Here is a 21,902-nt window from a genome sequence, read left to right on the forward strand (position 1 = left end):
TAGCAGCTATATCAAACTTAAGGAAGATGTCTATGATTGCACAAAGACGATTGGCAGATTAGGTGATTGGTCAGAATGTGAAGAGTGTCAGAAAATGTCTAAATGGTGAATGTGGAGTAAGACATTAGAATGTGAGAGGAAGCTAGCTAGCAATGTAAAAATGGATAGCTAGAGTTTCTACAGGTATTTAAAATGGAATAGAGCAAGTTAAAAATTGAGTGTTGATCTTGCAGAGAGTGAGAATGGACAGTTAATAGCAGATAATATGGAAATGACAAATAAAGTGAACAAATGCTTAGCTTTTGTTTTCATTTTGTCAATGCAGGTATGTGTAGTATATACAAGCCTCCTCACAGCCTACTCTGTCTCACACCTCTGTGTGTGCAGCCTTCCTAGCCAGCTTCCTCTAGACTGCTCTGTGTGGTCGTCAGTTCCCTAATCGCAGCACTCTCTGGGTCAATTTCAATCCCCATTCTGAACCATCAGTTACCATGATTTCTGGGCAGCACAAGCCTCGTTAAGATGAGTTGCTATTTCACAGATGACTCTCAATCTCCGAATGAGCCAATACAAATCAGTCAGAATTGCTCAGATTGCATGGAGACATTTCAGGTAGCTGCAGCCCCCAGTTCAAATGATAAATCTGAAAGGTGGTAAATCACAGCCTGGGAAATGTGCCTGACAGGTAACACCAGCCATCTCAGTCCAGGATAAAAACTCAATGCTTATACAACATCAAAGCAGCTTTTAAATGAACACGACAAAAACACATTGAACATGTGCATAAAGATTCAGTGCAGACCATTCACAGCAGCTTTAACTTTGAAGTGCCAGATTGAAATACTTCTGTGTTTATAAACCAATCAGGTTTAATTGTGCATGTAAAAAACAGCACATAAAGTACTTCTGCATAGACTGATCACAACATTACCTTTGTTCTCCTAAAACCTCCCCGAGTTGGTGTTCATGTAAAATGTCAACATTGCAGTCAAGGCTGAAAATGTGTTGCTGGAAAAGCGCAGCAGGTCAGGCAGCATCCATGGAGCTGGAGAATCGACATTTCGGGCATGAGCCCTCCTTCAGGAATGAGGAATGTATACTACACATTGCAGTCAATCCAGGAGAGCACTGGGGTGGGTGAGAATGGGGCGATGCTACCCTGAATTCAATGGAAATGACTAATCACTATGGTTCCTCCTTCACCATGGAGACTGGACCTAACAATGGCTGGCTGCATTGCCTCAAGTTAAGCATGAAGATGGAGATTGACATCCACTCACAACCATAGGGCCCTGTGTACAATTTGAGGACAGTATCAGCAACAGTCTGGAACATACACACCCTGTCCAGCGTTGGCTCATGCTCCAGAGAAAGAGGATCCCACAGGCAGTTTTAAATCATTTTCTCAAGACTGGTTGAAGAAGCTGTTGCTCTGGGATCTGCAAATCTACCCTCAGCCAATATTCCTGCAGGCTCCTTAATCCTCAGGAGATTACTTCATTTCCGGTGCAGATTGCGAGAAGTTAGGCACGTGAGGAGGAGATTACAACATTCCTCCAGCAGCTCACTGATCAATGCTGAGAAGACCTGGACCTGATAATGACTGAACCTCTGGCTCAGAGTATTGAGTGTCCAGGTGATTTACCTAACCAAATGATCATCCTGAACCCTGCACCAGAAGCAAACACACTGATGTCTATCGGTTGCACCATACAGTGGGCCCCTGATTTATGAAAACCAACTTATGAAAACTCATACTTAAGACCATGATCCTACACAGTGGGTAATTTTAAAGACCCAACATAAAGAACATTTCTGTGCACTTACAAATAACTCCTTGACATTGTCTTGCATTGTGTTCTGACCTGTGTACAAACTATCCTGTGAACAGAGTCCAGAACAAAACACATTCACAACTCAGGCACAGCACATACTGTTGCTGTTAATCGATCGTGTTTTATATGAGTCACTCTCTCGAGGTTTGGATACTGGATTTGAAATGTTAACTCTGTTTCTCTCACCATAGTACGAGTGTCTGCAACATTTTTTGTTTTTATTTCAAATTACCAACATTTGCAATATTTTATTTTTATTGCTGTTGACTATTACCTAATCCAGAATAGGCACATAAAGAAAGGCAGGCAGATATCCTGTATCCATTAGAGTCTACCAGGACATGAAATGCTGCTTTCCTGAAAGATGCAGAGCAAGATTTCAGCTTCAGAAACATTGAGAATGAAGTGGGATGGCAGGAAGCAGCTGAGCACCCTTTATACACCCCAATCAAAATTTCATTGGAGTAGGGAGAGTGACAGAACAACCATTACTGCCCGTTCCCCACAAAGTCAGAAATCTCAAGACACGAGGTTATAGTCCAACAAGGTTATTTGAAATCACAAGCTTTCAGAGTGTAGCCCCTACACTTCATCTGACAAGGGGGGTGTGCTCCGAAAGCTTGCGTTTATAGATAAACCTGTTGGACGATAATCTGGTGTCATGTGATTTCTGCTCTTGTCCAGCCCACTCCAACATCTGCATCTCCACATCATTCCCCACAACTTCAACAAATTTAAAATCATTCACTTATTGGTGAAATCAGAAAGAGAGAAATTGCTACACATTTCATCAAACTGCATCAATAGATTGGTTCAGTGTTTGCTGTCACTTGTTTCATCATTATACCTGACCCAGGGATTTTTCTGCTACATTATTCCTTTATTCAGGTCCCTCAGTGCAGTTGTTAGCTCTTGTCCCCTCAGAGCCCTGTTCACAAAATGCTGTAGGAGTAGCCTCTTCAAAACTCATGTACAGACAAAAGGTAAAATATCACACAGGACAGTTTTAATTCTGAAAACAAAAAAAAACACTCCACAGAAGGACACCTTACCTCCTCATGAAGTTCATCTCGGGAGTGCTGAACAAACCACTGGATAGACGCCTGTTGGGATTTGGGGATGCACTCCAGGAAAGTGGAGTTAAATTCAATGCCGAAAATCAACTTCTCTTCAGCTTTGTTGCTCATACCTGTCGATCATAAACCCTGACATCAGTATGAGGTTTGCAGTAGGGAATTAGTGTGGTAGAACAAATCCTATTCACCAGTTCATGTGTGTTATGAGCTCAGTCAGTATTTATTGTCCATTACTATTTTCCCATGAGGTTAAAACCACCCACCTTCTTGAACCATTACAGTCTGTGTAGTGTAGGAGCAGAGTACTGTTAGCAAGAGAGTTCCTGAATTTTGACCCAGTCTCTAAACTGACCCAGCCTCATGGGGGAGGCAATGGCTTAGTTTATTATCACTAGACTGTTAATCTAGAGACCCACATAATGTTCTGGGAACGGGGTTTCAAATCCCACCATTGCAGATGGTCCAATTGGAATTCAACAAAAATCCAGAATTAAGAGTCTAATGATGACCACAAATCCATTGTCAATTGTTGGAAAAGCCTGATGATTTACTGATGTCCTTTAAGGAGGGAAACTGCCAGCCTTATCTAGTCTGATCTACACGTGACTCCAGACCCACAGCAATGTGGTTGACTCTTAACCACCCTCTGGGCAATTAGGGATGGGCAATAAATAGTCACCAATGACACTCTCATCCCGTAAATGAATTTTAAAAATTAGTCAAATCTATCAGGGCTGTTACTGTGACCAAGCCAAAGATTCCAAGCCTTTCCTTATGAGGGTTTGTTCTCATTGGAAAGAAGAAGGCTAAGGGAAGATTTGATAGAGACATACAAGATGATCAGAGGATTAGATAGGATAGATAGAGAAAGACTTTTTCCTAGGATGACGACATCAGCTTGTACGAGGGGGCATAACTACAAATTGAGGGGTGATAGATTTAAGACTGATGTCAGAAGCAGGTTCTTTACTCAGAGAGTGGTAAGGGCGTGGAATGCCCTACCTGCTAATGTAGTCAACTCAGCCACATTAGGGAGATTTAAACAATTCTTAGATAAGCACATGGATGATTTTGGGATAGTATAGGGTGACGAGCTGAGAAAAGTCTACAAGTCGGCGCAACATCGAGGGCCGAAGGGCCTGTTCTGCGCTGTATTGTTCTATGTTCTATGATTAATATAAACAGTTCACTCTCAGTTGGAGCTGATTTGGATGATTTCAGCCACTGTCAGTCAGTTCTTAACATTTTTGAGTAGAGAAAAGTAATATGCAATGAAAAGCTCTGTTTATTGAGGTGCTATCGGTATTAAAGTTTTCTCTGCATTAACTGAAAACAGAAAGAATAACCCAGGAAGAAATCAATCCGAAACTGGATATTGTTTTTAGGAAAATAAATGAAGAACTATGATAGCTTCCACAATGAGCAGGAAACAACATCTTGTATAATTTGTCTTTATGCAACAAACTGCACTGGTCTGTCAGTCTCACCTGATTTAAATGCTAATGATCCGCTTAAAAAACGATAGGCAATAAAGCATTGAGCCAAACAGATTTCCTCAGTACTTGGCTGGAGTTATATTTGACTGGTTAGCACCACATGTTAGTCTGGTGATTTTCGGACAATCATTAGTGGTTTGATCTCACTCAGCAACAATGTTTAATGACAAATCACAGACAAGAATTGGGAAATCTGTAGAGTCCCTGTTAGCTTATAGTCAGAATACTGGACACCAAGCGTCAAAAGTTCAACATGTCCCCTTCCCTTCTCACCTTCACCTTGTTTAGGATAAAACAAAAGTGCATTTGATACACAAACTGTCAAGTGTTTTCCAAGTGCCTTTCAGAGATCCAAGTTACTTGCTTTACCTCTTTGAGTGAGAAACACCAAAGATTGAAAGAACGGCAATGACAGTAACATTGCTGCAAATTCTTACCCGATAAGAAATGTGCAGTGATGGGATGTTGTGAATTTGTTTTGAAAGCTAATTTCAATGGACATGAAAAACGTAATGACAGGTTTTGCTTCTTTCACTGTATCCTTCTGAACCATTGATATCAATGGTGGCAGTGACCAGCACTCCTGTCACTGAGCCATAAGGCTCCAGGTTCATGCCCCACTCCAAGACTTGCCCAGGAAAGCCAAGCCTGACCCTCAAATGCAGTGCTGAGGGAGTGCCACACTGTCGGAGGGTCAGTACTGAGGGAGTGCTGCACTGTCGGAGGGTCAGTACTGAGGGAGTGCCGCACTGTTGGAGGGTCAGTGCTGAGGGAGTGCCGCACTGTTGGAGGATCAGTGCTGAGGGAGTGTTGCACTGTCGGAGGGTCAGTGCTAAGGGAGTGTTGCACTGTCGGAGGGTCAGTGCTGAGGGAGTGTCGCACTGTCGGAGGGTCAGTGCTGAGGAAGTGCTGCACTGTCGGAGGGTCAGTGCTAAGGGAGTGTTGCACTGTTGGAGGGTCAGTGCTGAGGGAGTGTCGCACTGTCAGAGAGTCAGTGCTGAGGAAGTGCTGCACTGTCGGAGGGTCAGTGCTGAGGGAGTGCTGCACTGTCGGAGGGTCAGTGCTGAGGGAGTGTCGCACTGTCGGAGGGTCAGTGCTGAGGAAGTGCTGCACTGTCGAAGGGTGATTGCTGAGGGAGTGCTGCACTGTCAGAGGGTCAGTGCTGAGGGAGTGTCGCACTGTCGGAGGGTCAGTGCTGAGGAAGTGCTGCACTGTCGGAGGGTCAGTGCTAAGGGAGTGTTGCACTGTTGGAGGGTCAGTGCTGAGGGAGTGTCGCACTGTCAGAGAGTCAGTGCTGAGGAAGTGCTGCACTGTCGGAGGGTCAGTGCTGAGGGAGTGCTGCACTGTCGGGGGGTCAGTGCTGAGGGAGTGTCGCACTGTCGGAGGGTCAGTGCTGAGGAAGTGCTGCACTGTCGAAGGGTGATTGCTGAGGGAGTGCTGCACTGTCAGAGGGTCAGTGCTGAGGGAGTGTCGCACTGTCGAAGGGTGATTGCTGAGGGAGTGTCGCACTGTCGGATGGTCAGTGCTGAGGGAGTGTCGCACTGTTGGAGGGTCAGTGCTGAGGGAGTGCCGCACTGTCGGAGGGTCAGTACTGAGGGAGTGCTGCACTCTCGGAGGGTCAGTGCTGAGTGAGTGGGCATTGTTGAAGAGTCAGTACTGAGGGAGCGGCGTACTAACACAGGGTCAGTGCTGAGGGAGTGCCGCACTGTCGAAGGGTCAGTGTTGAGGAAGTGCTGCACTGTCGAAGAGTCAGTGGGAGTGCCGTACTGTTGGAGCATCAGTGCTGAGGGAGTGCCGCAGTGTCGGAGGGTCAGTGGTGAGGGAGTTCCGCACTGTCGAAGAGTCAGTGCTGAGGCAGTGCCGCACTGTAGGAGGGTCAGTACTGAGGGAGTCCCTACTGTCAGAGGGTCAGTGCAGAGGGAGTGCTGCACTGTCGGAGGGTCAGTGCTAAGTGAGTGGGCACTGTTGGAGAGTCAGTACTGAGAGAGCGGCGTATTATCACAGTGTCAGCACTGAGGGAGTGCCGCACTGCCGGAGGGTCAGTGCTGAGGGAGTGCTGCACTGTCAGAGGGTCAGTGCAGAGTGAGTGGGCACTGTTGGAGAGTCAGTACTGAGGGAGCGGCGTACTATCATAGGGTCAGTACTGAGGGAGTACCACATTGTCGGAGGGTCAGTGCTGAGTGAGTGCCTCACTGTCAGAGGGTCAGTGCTGAGGGAGCGCCACAATGTCAGAATGTCAGTGCTGAGGGAGCGCCGCACTGTCAGAGGGTCAGTGCTGAGGGAGCGCCGCACTGTCAGAGGGTCAGTGCTGAGGGAGTGCTGCACTGTCGGAGGGTGAGTGCTGAGGGAGTGCTACACTGTCGGAGGGTGAGTGCTGAGTGGGTGCTACACTGTTGAATGTGCTACTTTTCCAATGAAACATTAACCTGTTGCTCTATGTGCCAGCTTATATGAATATGTAACATCCCATTGTCCTATTTTAAAGAAAAACAGAAGAGCTTTTAGAAGAGTCTTGGCTGTGGTTTATCTCCCAACATCAGAATAAAGGTGGGTAATCTGGTTCCTATCACATTGTTGTTTATGGAGGCTGTGTTTGTATGTGTGAAAATCAGCTGCCTGTGTATCTATATTGATGCAGTGACCCACCTCAAAAATACTTCATTGGCTGCAAAGCCTTTTCTGGAAAACTCTGGTGCTTATGCAAACCCTGATATAAATGTAAATACTTCTTCAGTTTCAAAAGCAGTCACCCCATTGCTGGTTTGTTGAAGCTCATTCTGGAGTTAAATGTTTGTGTTATTCATTCTCAGGATTTGGGCTTTGTTTACTGGTCCAATCCCTGATTGCCCCTTGAGAAAGTGGGGGTGAGCTGCCTTCCTGAAACCACTGCAGTCCATCTGCTGTGTGCTGACCCACAATGCCCTTTGGGTGGGAATTCCAGGATTTTGACCTTGCGACAGTGAAGAAACGGCGATATATTTCCAAGTCAGGACGGTGAGTAGCTTGGATGGGAACTTGCAGGGGGTGGTGTTGCCATGTGTCTGCTGCTTGTCCTTCAAGATGGTAGTGGTTGTGGGTTTGGAAGGTGTTATTGAAGGATCATTGGTAAATTTCTGCAGTGTATCTCGTAGGTGGTACGCACTGCTGTTACTGAGCATCAGTGATGAAGGGAGTGGATGCCTGTGGATGTGTGCCAATCAAGCTGGTTGCTTTGTGTCAAGTTTCTTGAGTGTTATGAGCACTGCTTCAGATTATCTCCATATCCTGGAGTGGGTCCATAATCTGATAGCCTGTATTTTAATGCCAAATCCCAGCCATCTATCGTCATGATTCCTGATCAAATGCTGCCTGAATTTTAGAATTCTCAGGCTTGATCTCATCGTCTCCTATTTCCAACTTCCTCCAGTACTATAAGCCTCAAGAACCTCTGCCCTCCTCCCATCCTGAACCCTTCTGCTTTTCTTGTTTTAATTACTCTACTATTAATGGCTGTGCCTTCTGCAATCTGGGTCCTAAAGTTCTTCAGTTCCCTCCCTAACCCTTTCCCCTGCACTACTTTAAGACACTCCATAAAATCTATATCTTTGACCAAGCACTTTTCATTGTCCCCAATATCTCCTTATATGGCTCAATGTCAACTTGGTAACACTTAGGATGTTTAATGATGTTGAGTGAGCAACAAACATAATTTATTGGCAACTAGGGAAGATGTGACCCTGAAATCCCCGAGAGACTTCACTGAACTTTGCAACGTCATTGGTCCTTTACATGTGGGAATTCTGAAGGAAGAGTCAAAAACTGAATAAAAACATCAGAAGTGTTCTTATGTTTTGTTAGATGTTTTATTCTGGAGTTAGAAGTAATTTGGACAATGACGTCAATTTTGGCTGACTTATAACACAGTGGTCAGACCACACTCGCAAGGCTATGCACACCACATCACAAAAAAGGACTTAAATACAGAAAGCAGAGGAAACAAGACAGATCCCAAGTGTAATAAGGATCAGCCATGAGGGAAGATTAGAGGATTTAGCCTCCTCCACCACTTGTGTCAATTTCCCACACTCTCTGTAATCTCCGTAGAAGTGGTTTCCTGGCCTTTGATTGGATTAAAAAGTGGCTTAGCAACAGAAAACAGATGGCTTCGATAATCAGGGAAGTGTTCTCACATGGGGCGATGCTGAGGAATCTCTCTGTGAATCCTCGACATGGGCCTGTGCTGTCCTCTGTCGAATTTCAGGCAGGAACACAACTCTGAGTGAATATCTAATTTTGAGCATGTCTGCTTTACTCCATTGGTAACTTAAGTTGCCAGAAACATCTGAATAGAAAGTTCATTTAGAGGCATGTTTTTTTTTATATATCCCCTGAATTCAATCACTGTCTTTTTTTGTCCCAAAACAGTGAGTGGCTCACTTTGAGGCAACTCCTGAGCTCACTGTGCAGTCAATAGGGGGGAGACTGGAAAGCTTAGAATTCAAATGGTCCTCCGTCTTCATACAGAAATGGCCACTATCAGCATGATCAGAGATTAGAAACTCATTAATGATTATGCTCTTCTGAAACATCTCAGTATGTGTTAAAGGCACTACACAATGCAAGTGGGGGTTGGCAATGTTGAACACACACTCACAACCATCAGCAGTGGCAGGTCTGAACCCTAGCCCCCTCTGAACCTGGGTTACCACTCGTTCTAACCAGCACCTGATGTTCCTCAAAGCTGTCGGAGTCAACACATACTTCGTGTTTTATTCAATTCTAATTCTCTTTGAAAATGATAAGATTTCTTCAGCTCTTCCATTTGTCCAGTATTCTGTAATCTCAGAGCTGCAGACTTGGTTACATTCAGGAATCCAGGTATTTTCAAATTTTCGGAATCTTTGTAACATAATAAATGGTAAGTGCAGACAAGGGTTCCTGAGTTTATTCAAGATGTATATCTAACACTTAAAGCTAATTTGACCAAAATCTAAGCCAGATTTTCACTGACTCTCAATCCCCAATGTTTGATCATGTTGAACATACAGTATTTCTTACACTAAGAAACACAAAAGCTGCATGAAAACTTATAGTCTCTAAATTCGGAAGCACTTAATATTCCTCAGAATAATTAAACAATCTGTATTCATAAGTGAAATTCAAATAAAACTTCTAGTGCTGTGGCTTCAGATATAAAATATTATTGACTGCCTTCCTTCTAAACACTTTTACAAGACAACATCTGCAGTAAAAGACGTAGAAAAAAACTTACTCTCTTCCAGATCCCAACACTGGCTGATGGGGTCCCCATGTTTTACATCTTGACGTCTAGTCCGCCTGTACAAACATCATAAATGCCAATGAAATATTCATCACAGTAAAGCTTGCTTTGATCAGTTAACAAAGGGCAAAAAAATCTCTGAAGCAAAATGTTTTTGCAGTTTGCAGTTGTGAAATTGCTCGCCATTACAATAAGGGCTGCTATTTTATTACACTTCCTTTACCAAGCGTGACTCCATCAGCACAGTGTGTCAAATTGCAGAGACTCATTAAGTCATTCCTCAGTGATTAATCATTATTTATCTATTGCTTTGTGTTCTAGCATGCAGAGGGGAATGATGAATGGAGCAGCTCTCTTACACATTGGCTTAAAACATTTTTTAACCACAAAGTCTGCTGTATAAGTAATTGGTTACATTAATCATACATCACTTAATAGCTACCACTCAATTTGCCTTGTCTGCTTTCCTACTCATTGTCACCTTGGTAATATTTTCCACTGTAGACTATGCACTTCACCTAAGTCTTTGGATAAATAAATAGATGTTTAAATCTGCTGCATTGACAGTGCCATTAATACTGCTCAGGTGAAATGGTTGTGAAAAATTGAAATGTGAAAGGGATTTTCCAGTACACTCTGAGACTGCCATCTGGTCATATCACACAGGTGGTTGTTAGCCCTCAGTTCACAATAACATTCACTCTCTCTTAAAGGTACAGCTCACACTTTCAACTTCATAACACCCCTGACCACCACAATAGACGCCAACACCAACAGCCCCCGACCACCCCAATAGCCCCTGGCCTGACTACCATCCTGATCACCTAGTAATCACCCTCCCCCACTCTGTCCATCTCACCCACCCTGTCCACCTTCACCCACCCTATCCACCTTCACCCATCCTGTCCATCTCACCCACTCTGTCCACCTTCACCCATCCTGTCCATCTCACCCACCCTGTCCATCTCACCAACCCTGTCCACCTTCACCCATCCTGTCCATCTCACCCATCCTATCCATCTCACCCACCCTGTCCACCTTCACCCATCCTGTCCATCTCACCCACCCTATCCATCTCACCCACTCTGTCCACCTTCACTCATCCTGTCCACCTCACCCACCCTATCCATCTCACCTACCCTGTCCATCTCACCCACCCTGTCCACCTTCACCCACCCTGTCCATCTCACCCACCCTGTGCCCCTATCCATTTACCCATCCACATAGTGTTCCATTCACTAATAAACAAAGAGTGGACCATTACTGCACTTGCCATTGTCCAATAAGTGTAAGAGTTTGGGCATGCCTAGTCTTCCCCCAGCTCTGCTGGAGTTCCCTAAGGGACAGTGTACTTTGCATTGCTGTGACCCCTGGGTGGGATGGGGAGGATCTTGAAGGAAAGCTGTCACGGTGTTAGCTCAGGAGAATCTCGGCGTTTCAGCAATCCCATCATCATCACCACTGCTTGGGAGATTCAGGCTGCTTTCTGAAGCACCCATCCACATTCTCCAGTTCCTTTGACTTCTTGACACTAATTTTCCAACATCTATTCATTTCTTTTGCAAGGAGTTAGATTTTCTGATCCTATCAATTTCTAATTGGTATTACTGTCCCAACAATCCACTAGTAAACAGTGCTCAGTAAATCTCAGGAGCCCTCAAAGGACTTTGTTCAAATTTCATGTTAAGGTTCGGATGATGATCACACCAAAGCATCAAGGTTCAGCTGGCCAAAGGTAGAGATTTTTGTCACTGAGCCCAATGTGACTTTCCTCCTTTACACTGCAATATTCCAGACTAAAACTAGTATCAATAACCACAGCTTCAATGGAGAGCAGGTATACACTTAAACAAGACCATTACTCAATGCCAATATTCTGAACCAAGGCCTGTAACTGCTATAAGGCCATGAGCTCAGGCCTGTTTCTGAACAGTGCCTTTCACTGCAATCACTGAGTGCATGATGCTAAGACTAGTAGCTGTGACTGATATCTCTAAGAGGATGAATTGCTGTGGTATTTTCCCAGATGACCACTACTGGTATTTTATGGTATTTGCCATCTCTACACTGTGTGGTACTGGGTAAGGATTGTTTGATTAGTTTGCTGCTACCAATCCTTATTTGTCTTGGCCCTATTTTATGATTAAGACCATAATACCATAAGAAATAGGAGGCGAAGTAAAGCCATTCAGCCCATCGAGTCCACTCTACCATTCAATCATGGCTGATGGGCATTTCAATGCCACTTACCCGCACTCTCGGATATCCCTTAATTCCTTGTGAGATTAAGAATTTATCAATCTCTGCCTTGATTAGTGTTAAAGGATTTACAGAAGGTTTATTGTCTGACATGTGGTCAGGTATAATTATCAGGACTTTAGCGACCTGGATACATCTGCTCCCTCTTACAATTACAGAAGATCTCCTTCCTTGATCCACAGGCTTTGTGTGACATTACTAGAATGAGTTGAGCCTATATAACTTAACCCTTTCAGAACCCATTAACTTATACAACACTTCCTATCCTTATTTCTAAATCAGTCCATGGTCTCATCCCTTCTGTCTTTCTCCATAACTTCAAACATCTCTGCAATCTCCTGCGGTGACTGTAAACTCATAGTTCTGGTTTCCTGCACATCCCCTTATTTCTTTGTTTCATTATTTGCAGCCTTATCTTCAGCTGGATGGGTCTGAAGCTCTGCAGTTCCCTCACCTAAATCTTTCTGCTGCTATATGGCTCTCTCTTGCCTGTTCTAATACTTCCATCATCCTTCACTACACGAATGCTCCTACACACCTGAACCTCTCCTGCCTCCATTAGCTCAGTATAAAATGTTGTTTGATAATGCATTTTGGGCCAATTTGCTTCTTTAAAGGCTCTCTATTAATGCAAGTTGTTGTTGCAGTACTTGGATTATTTTTGGGCAATTGCTCCAAGTGGCTATAGTTGCAAATGGGCGTCCACCATCTAGCGAATGTTAATGGGAGGCCCTGGGTTTCCCTGAGCCATGGTGCAAAGCACTGGTGTGGTTGTCAGTCAGCTCCAGGCACGACCATACTTATCCCTACAGTCCCTGACAGCTCAGGCAATTAAACTGAATTAAACTCAATGGCATGTTCCACCCTGAGCTGGAAACACATTTGTGGAGAAAACAATTGGAGGCACTTTTTAGTTTGGCCGCATTATTGGCGACCTGACTGTCCTTTGCACTGATTTTAACAGAACAGAAGATCAATCCTGCTGCATAACAGGCATCTATTCTCAGCACGAGATCCCACTCATAGCCAAAGGAAAATTCATTATCGCTATTTTAAAATCACTGCAGTTAATATTAATATGCAAAATTAGGAATCACATGTCCTCAAATCAACAATTTGAAGCATGCATGCTGAGCTGAGGCCTCAAGTTGAACAGATTTGAAGGTGATCATTAAGTTGGTAAAGGATGTGTATCTGAAGGACTCACACATGTGGTTGCAGAATGATCACTCATTTCCAACATTGTACAGTATGTGTATTGCTAATTATTATTATTTCAATGAAGTTCAGGGAATGTGGGATGCATCATTTTTGATCTTCGCTCTCTGTTGAGGTATCCAATTTAATCACTGAGTGCTCTATTCACTCTCTGGATTCCTAGATTTCTCTCTCCTCATTGCACTCTAGAAACAAAAGTGAAATGCTGTAGGGCTGGATATCAGAAACAAGCACAGAGACTGCTGGAGTAACTGGAGTAACAACTGGTGACATGTTAACTGTAATTTTCCAGTGTTCTGTGTTTGCTGTCTAGAAATCTCTGTTCAGGGAGAGTATGCTTGCTTGAAAGAGTTAAATCTCAGGTGTGGTGCCTCACACAGTCTTTTTACAATCTGTGCATCGGTGAATCCCTTTCATTTCAGGCTATGCACCCCAGTCTTGGTACTAAACAATTGCTAGCAGCCAGAAAATAAGAGAGCCCAACTTTTGCGAAGGGCTGAACAATGTGGAGACAGTATGACTTTGCAGCCCAGAGTATATTAGACCGTTAACCAGCCCCATGAGCTTGCTCCACTGTTCAATACCATCATCTAACGTTTCTCATCTCCATTTCCCCGTCTTTTCCACATAACCCTTAATTCCATGACTGATTGAAAATCTATCTGTCTCAGCGTTAAATTACACAAGGTCTCTGCCCACCCCCTACATCCCCACAGCTCTCTGCAGCAAGGAGTTCCAAAGACTCAACTCCTCATCTCAATGTCAAATTGGCACCTCTTTACACATTGCAAAAAATGAGGTTGCAAAGTCAGAAACCAGAAGGACAGAGATTGGATGATTACCACAACAGAAAATGATCCCCTGATAAATCACTTCAAGAAAACTTGGAGCGAGATAAGAGCCGGGTTGCATGCTACACAAGTATAATATGATGGAATTTTTTGGTAAAGTAATTGAGTTATCTTTGGCCTTCTCTCAAGCAATGCAACTTTAAGAGAAAATGTAAACAGCCTCCAGCAATCAATAAATTCAAGAAATATGAAAGCAAAGGCTTCTGTTTCTTTGTAACTGTTACCAGCTGAATACAGCTGGCTACAACCCACCTTTTTGATGCTGGGGCATAACGGGAACATGAGCTGCCATCCCAGGCACAGTAGGGGTCTCTGGCTAAACAGCATTCAGTACAAGCCTTGCCGTAGATGTCACATCGATGCAGCCAGAGCTGGACCAGACCATCACGTGAACCGACGTATAATTGCTGCTGTCATTAAAAAGTGAAACAAAAAAAAAAAATCAACTGCTGTTTCCCTAGATTCCTGGTGTTACATTTTCCTCTGGATAGGAACAATCAACATAAATTAACATAAACACTTTGAAAGTTTACCTGTTTTGAAGATATCGCCATGTTTAAAATTGGAGAAGGAGCCTGAGAAAATAAGGAAGAAATTTCAGATGTTACATATTTAAGTTCAGCCTGTTGCCAATTATAACAATAAAGGATCAAAGGTTTTCATTTGTATTTTGTCTGAATGACCCAGCAGCCAAAATCAGATGCTCAACACTGATGGCATTCCCACTGTATTCTGGACCTAAATACAGATGAAGATTGTTGGGTAGATTTCATGAATCAAGCTCCCCAGAACAGAATCTCACTGGATGGAAGGAGCGATCTAAAAACACTCACAGGTCTCAGTAGCTGACCAGGGGCAAAGCGTATTACAGAGATTTTATGGATAATAGTTTTTGTAGACTTATATTGGAAGGATTGGGGATAGCTAGATTTTCTTTTCAAGAGGTCAGCTAAAGGGCTTTGGAACTTTGTTTTTAAACAAGCCATTTCTTGGTAGTCATATGCGTTGTAATAACTGCAAGGTTTGTGAAGGTTTGTAGCTCAGGTTGAGGTTTAGGGTGTAGGTCTGCTCGCTGAGCTGTAGGTTTGATATCCAGACGTTTCATTACCTGGCTAGGTAACATCATCAGTGGCGACCTCCAAGTGAAGCAAAGCTGTTATCTCCTGCTTTCTATTTATATGTTTGTCCGGGATGGGGTTCCTGGGGTTTGTGGTGATGTCATTTCCTGTTCGTTTTCTGAGGGGTTGATAGATGGTATCTAGATCTATGTGTTTGTTTATGGCGTTGTGGTTGGAGTGCCAGGCCTCTAGGAATTCTCTGGCATGTCTTTGCTTAGCCTGTCCCAGGATAGATGTGTTGTCCCAGTCGAATTGGTGGTTTTTTTCATCCGTGTGTAGGGCTCCAAGGGAGAGAGGGTCGTGTCCTTTTGTGGCTAGCTGGTGTTCGTGTATCCTGGTGGCTAACTTTCTTCCTGTTTGTCCTACATAGTGTTTGTGGCAGTCCTTGCATGGAATTTTGTAGATGAGGTTGGTTTTGTCCATGGGTTGTACTGGGTCTTTTAAGTTTGTTAGTTTTTGTTTGAGAGTGTTGGTGGGTTTGTGTGCTACTAGGATTCCGAAGGGTCTTAGTAGTCTGGCTGTCATTTCTGAAACTTCTTTGATGTATGGTAAGGTGGTTAGGGTTTCTGGCTGTGTTTGGTCTGCTTGTCATGGTTTGTTCTTGAGGAATCTGCGGACTGTATTTTTTGAGTATCCGTTCTTCTTGAATACATAGTATAGGTGGTTCTCCTCTGTTTTCCGAAGTTCGTCTGTGCTGCACTCACTGCAGAATCCCTGTTAGAAGAATGAAGCTGCCCATCTCAGTTCTCCTGTATCTAGAAAAGGACACTTAGTGTGGATCAAGGGTGATAAGCTGGAGGCGTGGTCCACAAAGTGTTTCTCAATATTTTCTTAATGACTGCATTTACAATAGTCACCAGTGATAACTGCATGTGTTCAATGATATCTGCCTTTAGTTGTCAAAAAGCCATCTATACTCCTCACTCCTTATTGTATTTACCTTCAAGAACAAAAACTTATTGGCTATTTGTGGTGCTTTTAAACTCTGCAGAAAAAAAATCATGATCTTATTTTCCCTTTGTATATCTCTTATGTGGTTTTTAGGTTATTCAGAGGGATAAATATTTCTACTTTCATATTACAAACTCTGTACGTTAACCAGTTTTGAATGAGATGGAAAAGTTTCTTTTTCAAATAAATCAGCAAAGTTATATTTTTTAATAAAACTGGATGATGAATCTTTTTGTTTTAAGTTTAATGCAGAGAAAGCACATTATTGGCCAACATTGGGTAAGACAATTCCATTTGTGTAGTGACTCCTGGAATTGTGAGAGTGCAGAGCAACAGTGCCCCTCCCCCCACCACACCCACCCCCACCCCCCACCCCACACAGCCTCTACTGGTCAAGGAGAATGGAGTAGGATCTTTTCATTGCCAAACATACCCATGTATTTGTCACAATCCTTAAACCGTAACATTTTTATCAATACTGAATTAAATACAGATAGTCTTCATTTAGGATTGCCTCAATGCTTGAACATTTTTATTTGTAGGGCCAATTTCTTTGAGTTACATTTGCATTTCTGGTTTTATGTCATGCCATGCAAATCACAGCAACATTGCAGATTGACGTTTAGACCCAGTCAGGGCTGAGAAAACTCGGGGAGTTCTTCAGGAGGAGATAGAGACACATTAAAGTCTGTGAATTTAGGAATGTGAATTTATAAGGTATTTCTGTTATATTCAGTGGTTTAATTTGCCTTGAAAGGTATTCCATCCAGTAACGTATAGTGCCGCACATGCAGGTTATAACATTTGAACTTGGGCATAGGTTTCTCGAAATGCAAAAATGTTCGAAGGAATCTAACACTGGCTTTAAGCTTTGATCCTGTTAGGGACCCATGCTTCAGTTCACTTATATTAACAATTGTTGGTAACAGAAACATGACTTTAAATTAAGATTACTTATAATTTAAATTACTGCATCATATGCAGACATTATCAAGTCTTTGAAATTGATACCAAGGAATTCCTAATTGGAAAAGTTCAATTTCTTTTCACTTGTGCCAGCTAATGTAAAGTCAGCCATACTTTCTGCTGTTACGTAAATTTCTTTTGTGAAGGCTTTTAGATTTTTCATCTATTGAGACTGCCTCCAACAAAAGCAACATACCAGCTCAAGAAAGATAATGGCAATGAGTGAGGGGCTTCTCCAATGTAAATCTGTCTTCCTGTATTACTGGATTACTGTTGTAGGCATCCTAATGTGGAGAGATACTGGAGCAACTGATTTTGGCAGCTGACTGCGTGACTCACAGTCAGAAACGAATTCTGCTTACCAGCCTGTATTGTGCTCTGGACTGAACCATTACATTTTTTAAACGCTGACAATTTAGAATGAAATGCTTCAATACTTGGAAAAGTTTATAAACACCCAACTGTCCCAAATAGTGATCTGTTAATCTGTTTTTAAAGGAGATTTCACAATGTAGATAGCCTATGCACAAAAAGACCATGGGTTTTACCATGGGTTTTAATGGCATTCCCCTTCAAAGTCTGGTGGAGAGCTATTTCCAAAGTTATACTGTCACCCTTCAATTGATTTTTTAAAATCTGCATAAAATCACTAGAATTCTCTATTGCATTTAATCTAAATAATTCCACTATGCATAAAAATTTATAACAAAGGCTGGTACTGATAATACAGAAAGTCTTCTCTACAGCGTGACCGTTGTGTTTTCATCCACAAAGATAGCAAGTATTATTAGAGCTTGAAAATACATGTTTTAAAGTTTGATTTTCAGAACTGTTTCGGTACCTTAAACACCTGAAGTTCCTCCAGAACAAGCTCTTCTGTAACCCAGTTTTCTTTTGTCACACTCACCACCTTTAAAATTGTTCCAATATCTGAGGGGAATATAGACATTAACATATATATTTTAAGAAAACAAAAAATATAATAGTAACCTTTCCCCTAGAAAATGAGGCAACGTGTAATCTGAAATTGCAGGAAAAGCTCAGCAGATCTGGCAGCATCTGTGCAGAGAAAGCAGGGTTAACGTTTTGGGTCCAGTAACCCTCTGCACAGCTTCAGAATGGCAATCTGAAGAAAGGTCACTGGATCTGAAATGTTACGCTGCCAGATCTACTGAGTTTTTCCAGCAATTTCTGTTTTTGTTTCTGATTTACAGCATCTGCGGTTCTTTTTTTTTCCCTCAATATACAATCTGCTTTGGTTAATAACTCTGACCTAATTCAGATAGCTGTGCTCCCTTCTAGCACTCTCACTGTCCAAGGGCATGACCCACCTAATCCTGGTCACTGTCACCTCTTCAGTGTAACTAGGGGTAGGAAATCAAGGCAGTTTAGCTCGTGACATTGACATTCTGAAAATAGAATGGGAATTATTTTAAAACCTCACACCAAGGCTGCAAGGCTGAGAGGCTTTTAGCTGGCATATCTGACAGTTATTTATTTCGACTGTAAACTAACGTTATTTCAAAGGCTAGTTAAAAACAAGACTGCACCTAGATTTATTATCCCAACTATAAATAACATAAGTCCTGCAATTAAAACCCATCCCTGTGCCACAGACACCCAGAGCAGGATCACAACGGACCAATAAGAGGCTCTGATCCAGCTCCCGACTCAAGGTTGTGACAGTACTGGCACTGGATATCTGCTTCTCTGTTTATTCCCTCCCTTGATGTACACAGTCCCCATCCTCGGTTAAACGTCCTTTCTCCCTGCTAATTACCTGGAGGAAGAACACCCTGCTGATTCAGGTGAATTATGGGAACTGATCCAGACTTCTATAAACAGTTGCTACAGTCCATAAAGAAACTCATTGTGTGAACACTTTTAATGTTTCGATTATGTACTGGAGTGTATTTAGTTTCTGATCTTATCACTGGACAGCACTAGGCTTTGGGCAGGTTCTCTCCCTGAAACAAAGCAAACTCAGGATGCCAATAAGGAAGCAATTAAGACAGAGTTAAACAGTCTAATCCAAAGCTGGGGCCCTCAGATAAACTACGATCCAATAATTTTTCATAATAATTGAAACTGGGTAGAACGAGCCAATCTCTCAAGTGGAAAACCTATCCATCGCAGCAAAAATAGGAACACAAATCATAAAGAAACAGGTTGTGTTTCCAAGAATAAAACATCTAATCTCTATTTCAACCAATGCTTTTATGTTTCCCTTTATAAAAATTCTCACTCTAATTCAGCCGATTAATTTTGGATATCCCACTTTATGTTGAAACTGGAGAAATTCCAGCAATGATTCATCAGAATAAGACTACAGAACTGAGTTCTACAGAGAGGTTAAACTTAAGTCCTGCATCCCAGAGGTAAGGAGGTTAAACCTCAAGCTGCCTGATCTGCTTTTGGAAAGGCAAGAAGTCATAGTCAGCATGGCTTTGTGCATGAGAAATCATGTCTCACTAACTTAATTGAGTTATTTGAAGACGTTACAAAGTGGATTGATGAGGGCAGAGTGGTGGATGTGATCTATATGGACTTCACTAAGGCATTCAATAAGGTTTCCCATGGGAGGCTGGTTAGCAAGGTTAGATCACACAGAATACAGGGAGACCTAGTTATTTGGATACATAACTGGCTCAAAGGCAGAAGACAGAGGGTGGTGTTGGAGGGTTGTTTTTCAGACTGGAGGTCTGTGACCAATGATGTACCACGAGGATCGGTGCTGGGTCATTTATATAAATGATTTGGATGAATTTAGAAGGCATAGTTACTAAGTTTGCAGATGACAATAAAATTGGAGGTATAGTGGACTGCCAAGAAGGGTACCTCAGATTACAACAGAATCTGTACCAGGTGGGCCAATGGGCCAAGGAATGGCAGATGGAGTTTAATTCAGATAAATGCGAGGTGCTGACATTTTGAAAAGACAAATCTTAGCAGGACTTATACACTTAATGGTAAGGTCCTGGGGAGTGTTGCTGAACAAAGAGACCTTGGAGTGCAGGTTCATAGCTCCTTGAAAGTGGAGTTGCAGGTAGATAGGATAGTGAAGAAGGCGTTTGATATGCTTTCCTTTATTGGTCAGAGTCTTGAGTACAGGAGTTGGGAGATCATGTTGCTGCTGTACATGACATTAGTTAGACCACTTTTGGAATACTGCATTCAATTCTCCAGTCTGAAAAACAACCCTCCAACACCACCCTCTGTCTTCTGCCTTTGAGCCAGTTATGTATCCAAATAACTAGGTCTCCCTGTATTCTGTGTGATCTAACCTTGCTATAGGAAGGATGTTGTGAAACTTGAAAGGGTTCAGAAAATGTTTACAAGAATGTTGCCAGGGTTGGAGGGTTTGAGCCATAGGGAGAGGCTGAACAGGCTGGGGCTGTTTTCCCTGGAGCATTGGAGGCTGAGGGGTAACCTTCAGGATTAACAGGTTAAATAGGATCTATAGGATAAATAGACAAAGTCTTTTCCTTGAGGTGGGGAGTCTAGAACGAGGGCATAGGTTTAGGGTGAGAGGGGAAAGTTATAAATGGGATCTAAGGGGCAATGTTTTCACACAGAGGGTGGTATTTGTCTGGAATGAGCTGCCAGAGGAAATGGTGGAGGCTGATACAATTACAACATTTCAAAGGTATCTGGATGGATACATGGACAGGAAGAATTTAGAGGGACATGGGCCATGTGTTGGCAAATGGGACTAGATATATATCGGATATCTGGCCAGCAGGGACGAGTTGGACCGAAGGGTCTGTTTCTGTGTTGTATATCGCTATGACTCTACATCCCCTGATAATCTTTCATCCCTTTATAATCAAGATTCTATCTACCTCTTTCTTAAAAATATTTAAGATTCTGCATCCACTGCCTTTTGAGGAATGGAATTTCAAAGACTCTCAGCCCTCAGACAGAAGAAAACATTTCCTCATCTCAGTATTAAATATTTAAATATGTTTAAGCAGTTCGGGAATCCCCTAGGAGAGAAAACATCCTTTTCACATCCACATGGTCAAATCTCTTCAGGATCTTATATGTTTTAATTAAATCAGCCCAGGAAGTACAGACCTAGCCTATCTAGCCTTTCCTCACATGGTATCCCAGGTATTCATCTCGTTGACATGAAGCCTTGATCTTAGACGTATGCCTAAAACAAGTTTCAAACAGCAATGCACTGAGGCTCTCCCAGCTTCTCACACTCCTCCAGCTCTCTAACTCCTTAATCACTCTCACACCTTTCTCATTGTTCATCATTTTAGTGACTGGATTGGTGGGGAGCATTTGGACCCCAATGTTGGGGTAAAAGGCAGTCCTGCACCTGTCACCAGTCTGCCCTTGCCTTCCATGAGGTAACTTCCAGTGGGTCACCCTTCCCCTCATGATTCCAGCCTGGGGAACGCCTGCCCCAGTGGAAGCCAAGCAGAAAGTCCAATGTCTAACCTCAACTCTGAGGAGCCCTCAGCAGCCTGCAGAGAATTCATTAATGGGGCCAACGTTAGTAAGGCCATTCAATTGGAGAGGATCCCCTTCAGCAGGAGAATTGACAGAAGGGCTCAAGGACGTTTGTCCAGCAGCTCCCTCTATTGTGCTGCAGTCTGCATCCAAGAGACCATTTTGAGTGAGGCAATGGTCTTCACAAGAGGCAAAGAGATACCAATGGCAGGTGTATACCAACACTAACACAAAATGGCCCCAGGCAGTGGGATTCAATCCCCTATATCTGCTTGTTTATGATGGTCTATCAAATCATGTCATTACTAAATATCATTTCTTTTTTTTAATACATGGGATGTGGCATTGCTGGCCAGCATTTATTGCCCATCCCTAATTGCCCAGAGGGCAGTTAAGAGTCAGCGACATTTG

The 21,902-nt window shown here is 42.9% G+C and overlaps 1 protein-coding gene across 6 annotated transcripts in view; it reads right to left on the reverse strand.

Annotated features, from left to right (window-relative positions):
- The window catches only part of LOC122561883 (semaphorin-3D), a 356,084-nt gene that overhangs the window by 40,613 nt on the left and 293,569 nt on the right, over window positions 1-21,902 (reverse strand). For 5 of the 6 annotated variants that reach the window (XM_043714212.2, XM_087999319.1, XM_087999318.1 and 2 more), the window contains exons 13-17: window positions 17,872-17,960; window positions 14,529-14,570; window positions 14,248-14,405; window positions 9,659-9,723; window positions 2,888-3,024 (exon numbers count right to left, since the gene is read on the reverse strand). In XM_043714212.2, coding sequence (XP_043570147.2) covers window positions 2,888-3,024; window positions 9,659-9,723; window positions 14,248-14,405; window positions 14,529-14,570; window positions 17,872-17,960 — 491 coding nt within the window. The remainder of the gene's footprint in view (window positions 1-2,887; window positions 3,025-9,658; window positions 9,724-14,247; window positions 14,406-14,528; window positions 14,571-17,871; window positions 17,961-21,902) is intronic. The other variant, XM_087999320.1, reaches the window with a different exon arrangement.

Source organism: Chiloscyllium plagiosum, unplaced genomic scaffold, assembly GCF_037043375.1.
Source record: "Chiloscyllium plagiosum isolate Xiang-an unplaced genomic scaffold, Cpla_swu_hap1 HiC_scaffold_23, whole genome shotgun sequence".
NCBI lineage: Eukaryota > Metazoa > Chordata > Chondrichthyes > Orectolobiformes > Hemiscylliidae > Chiloscyllium > Chiloscyllium plagiosum.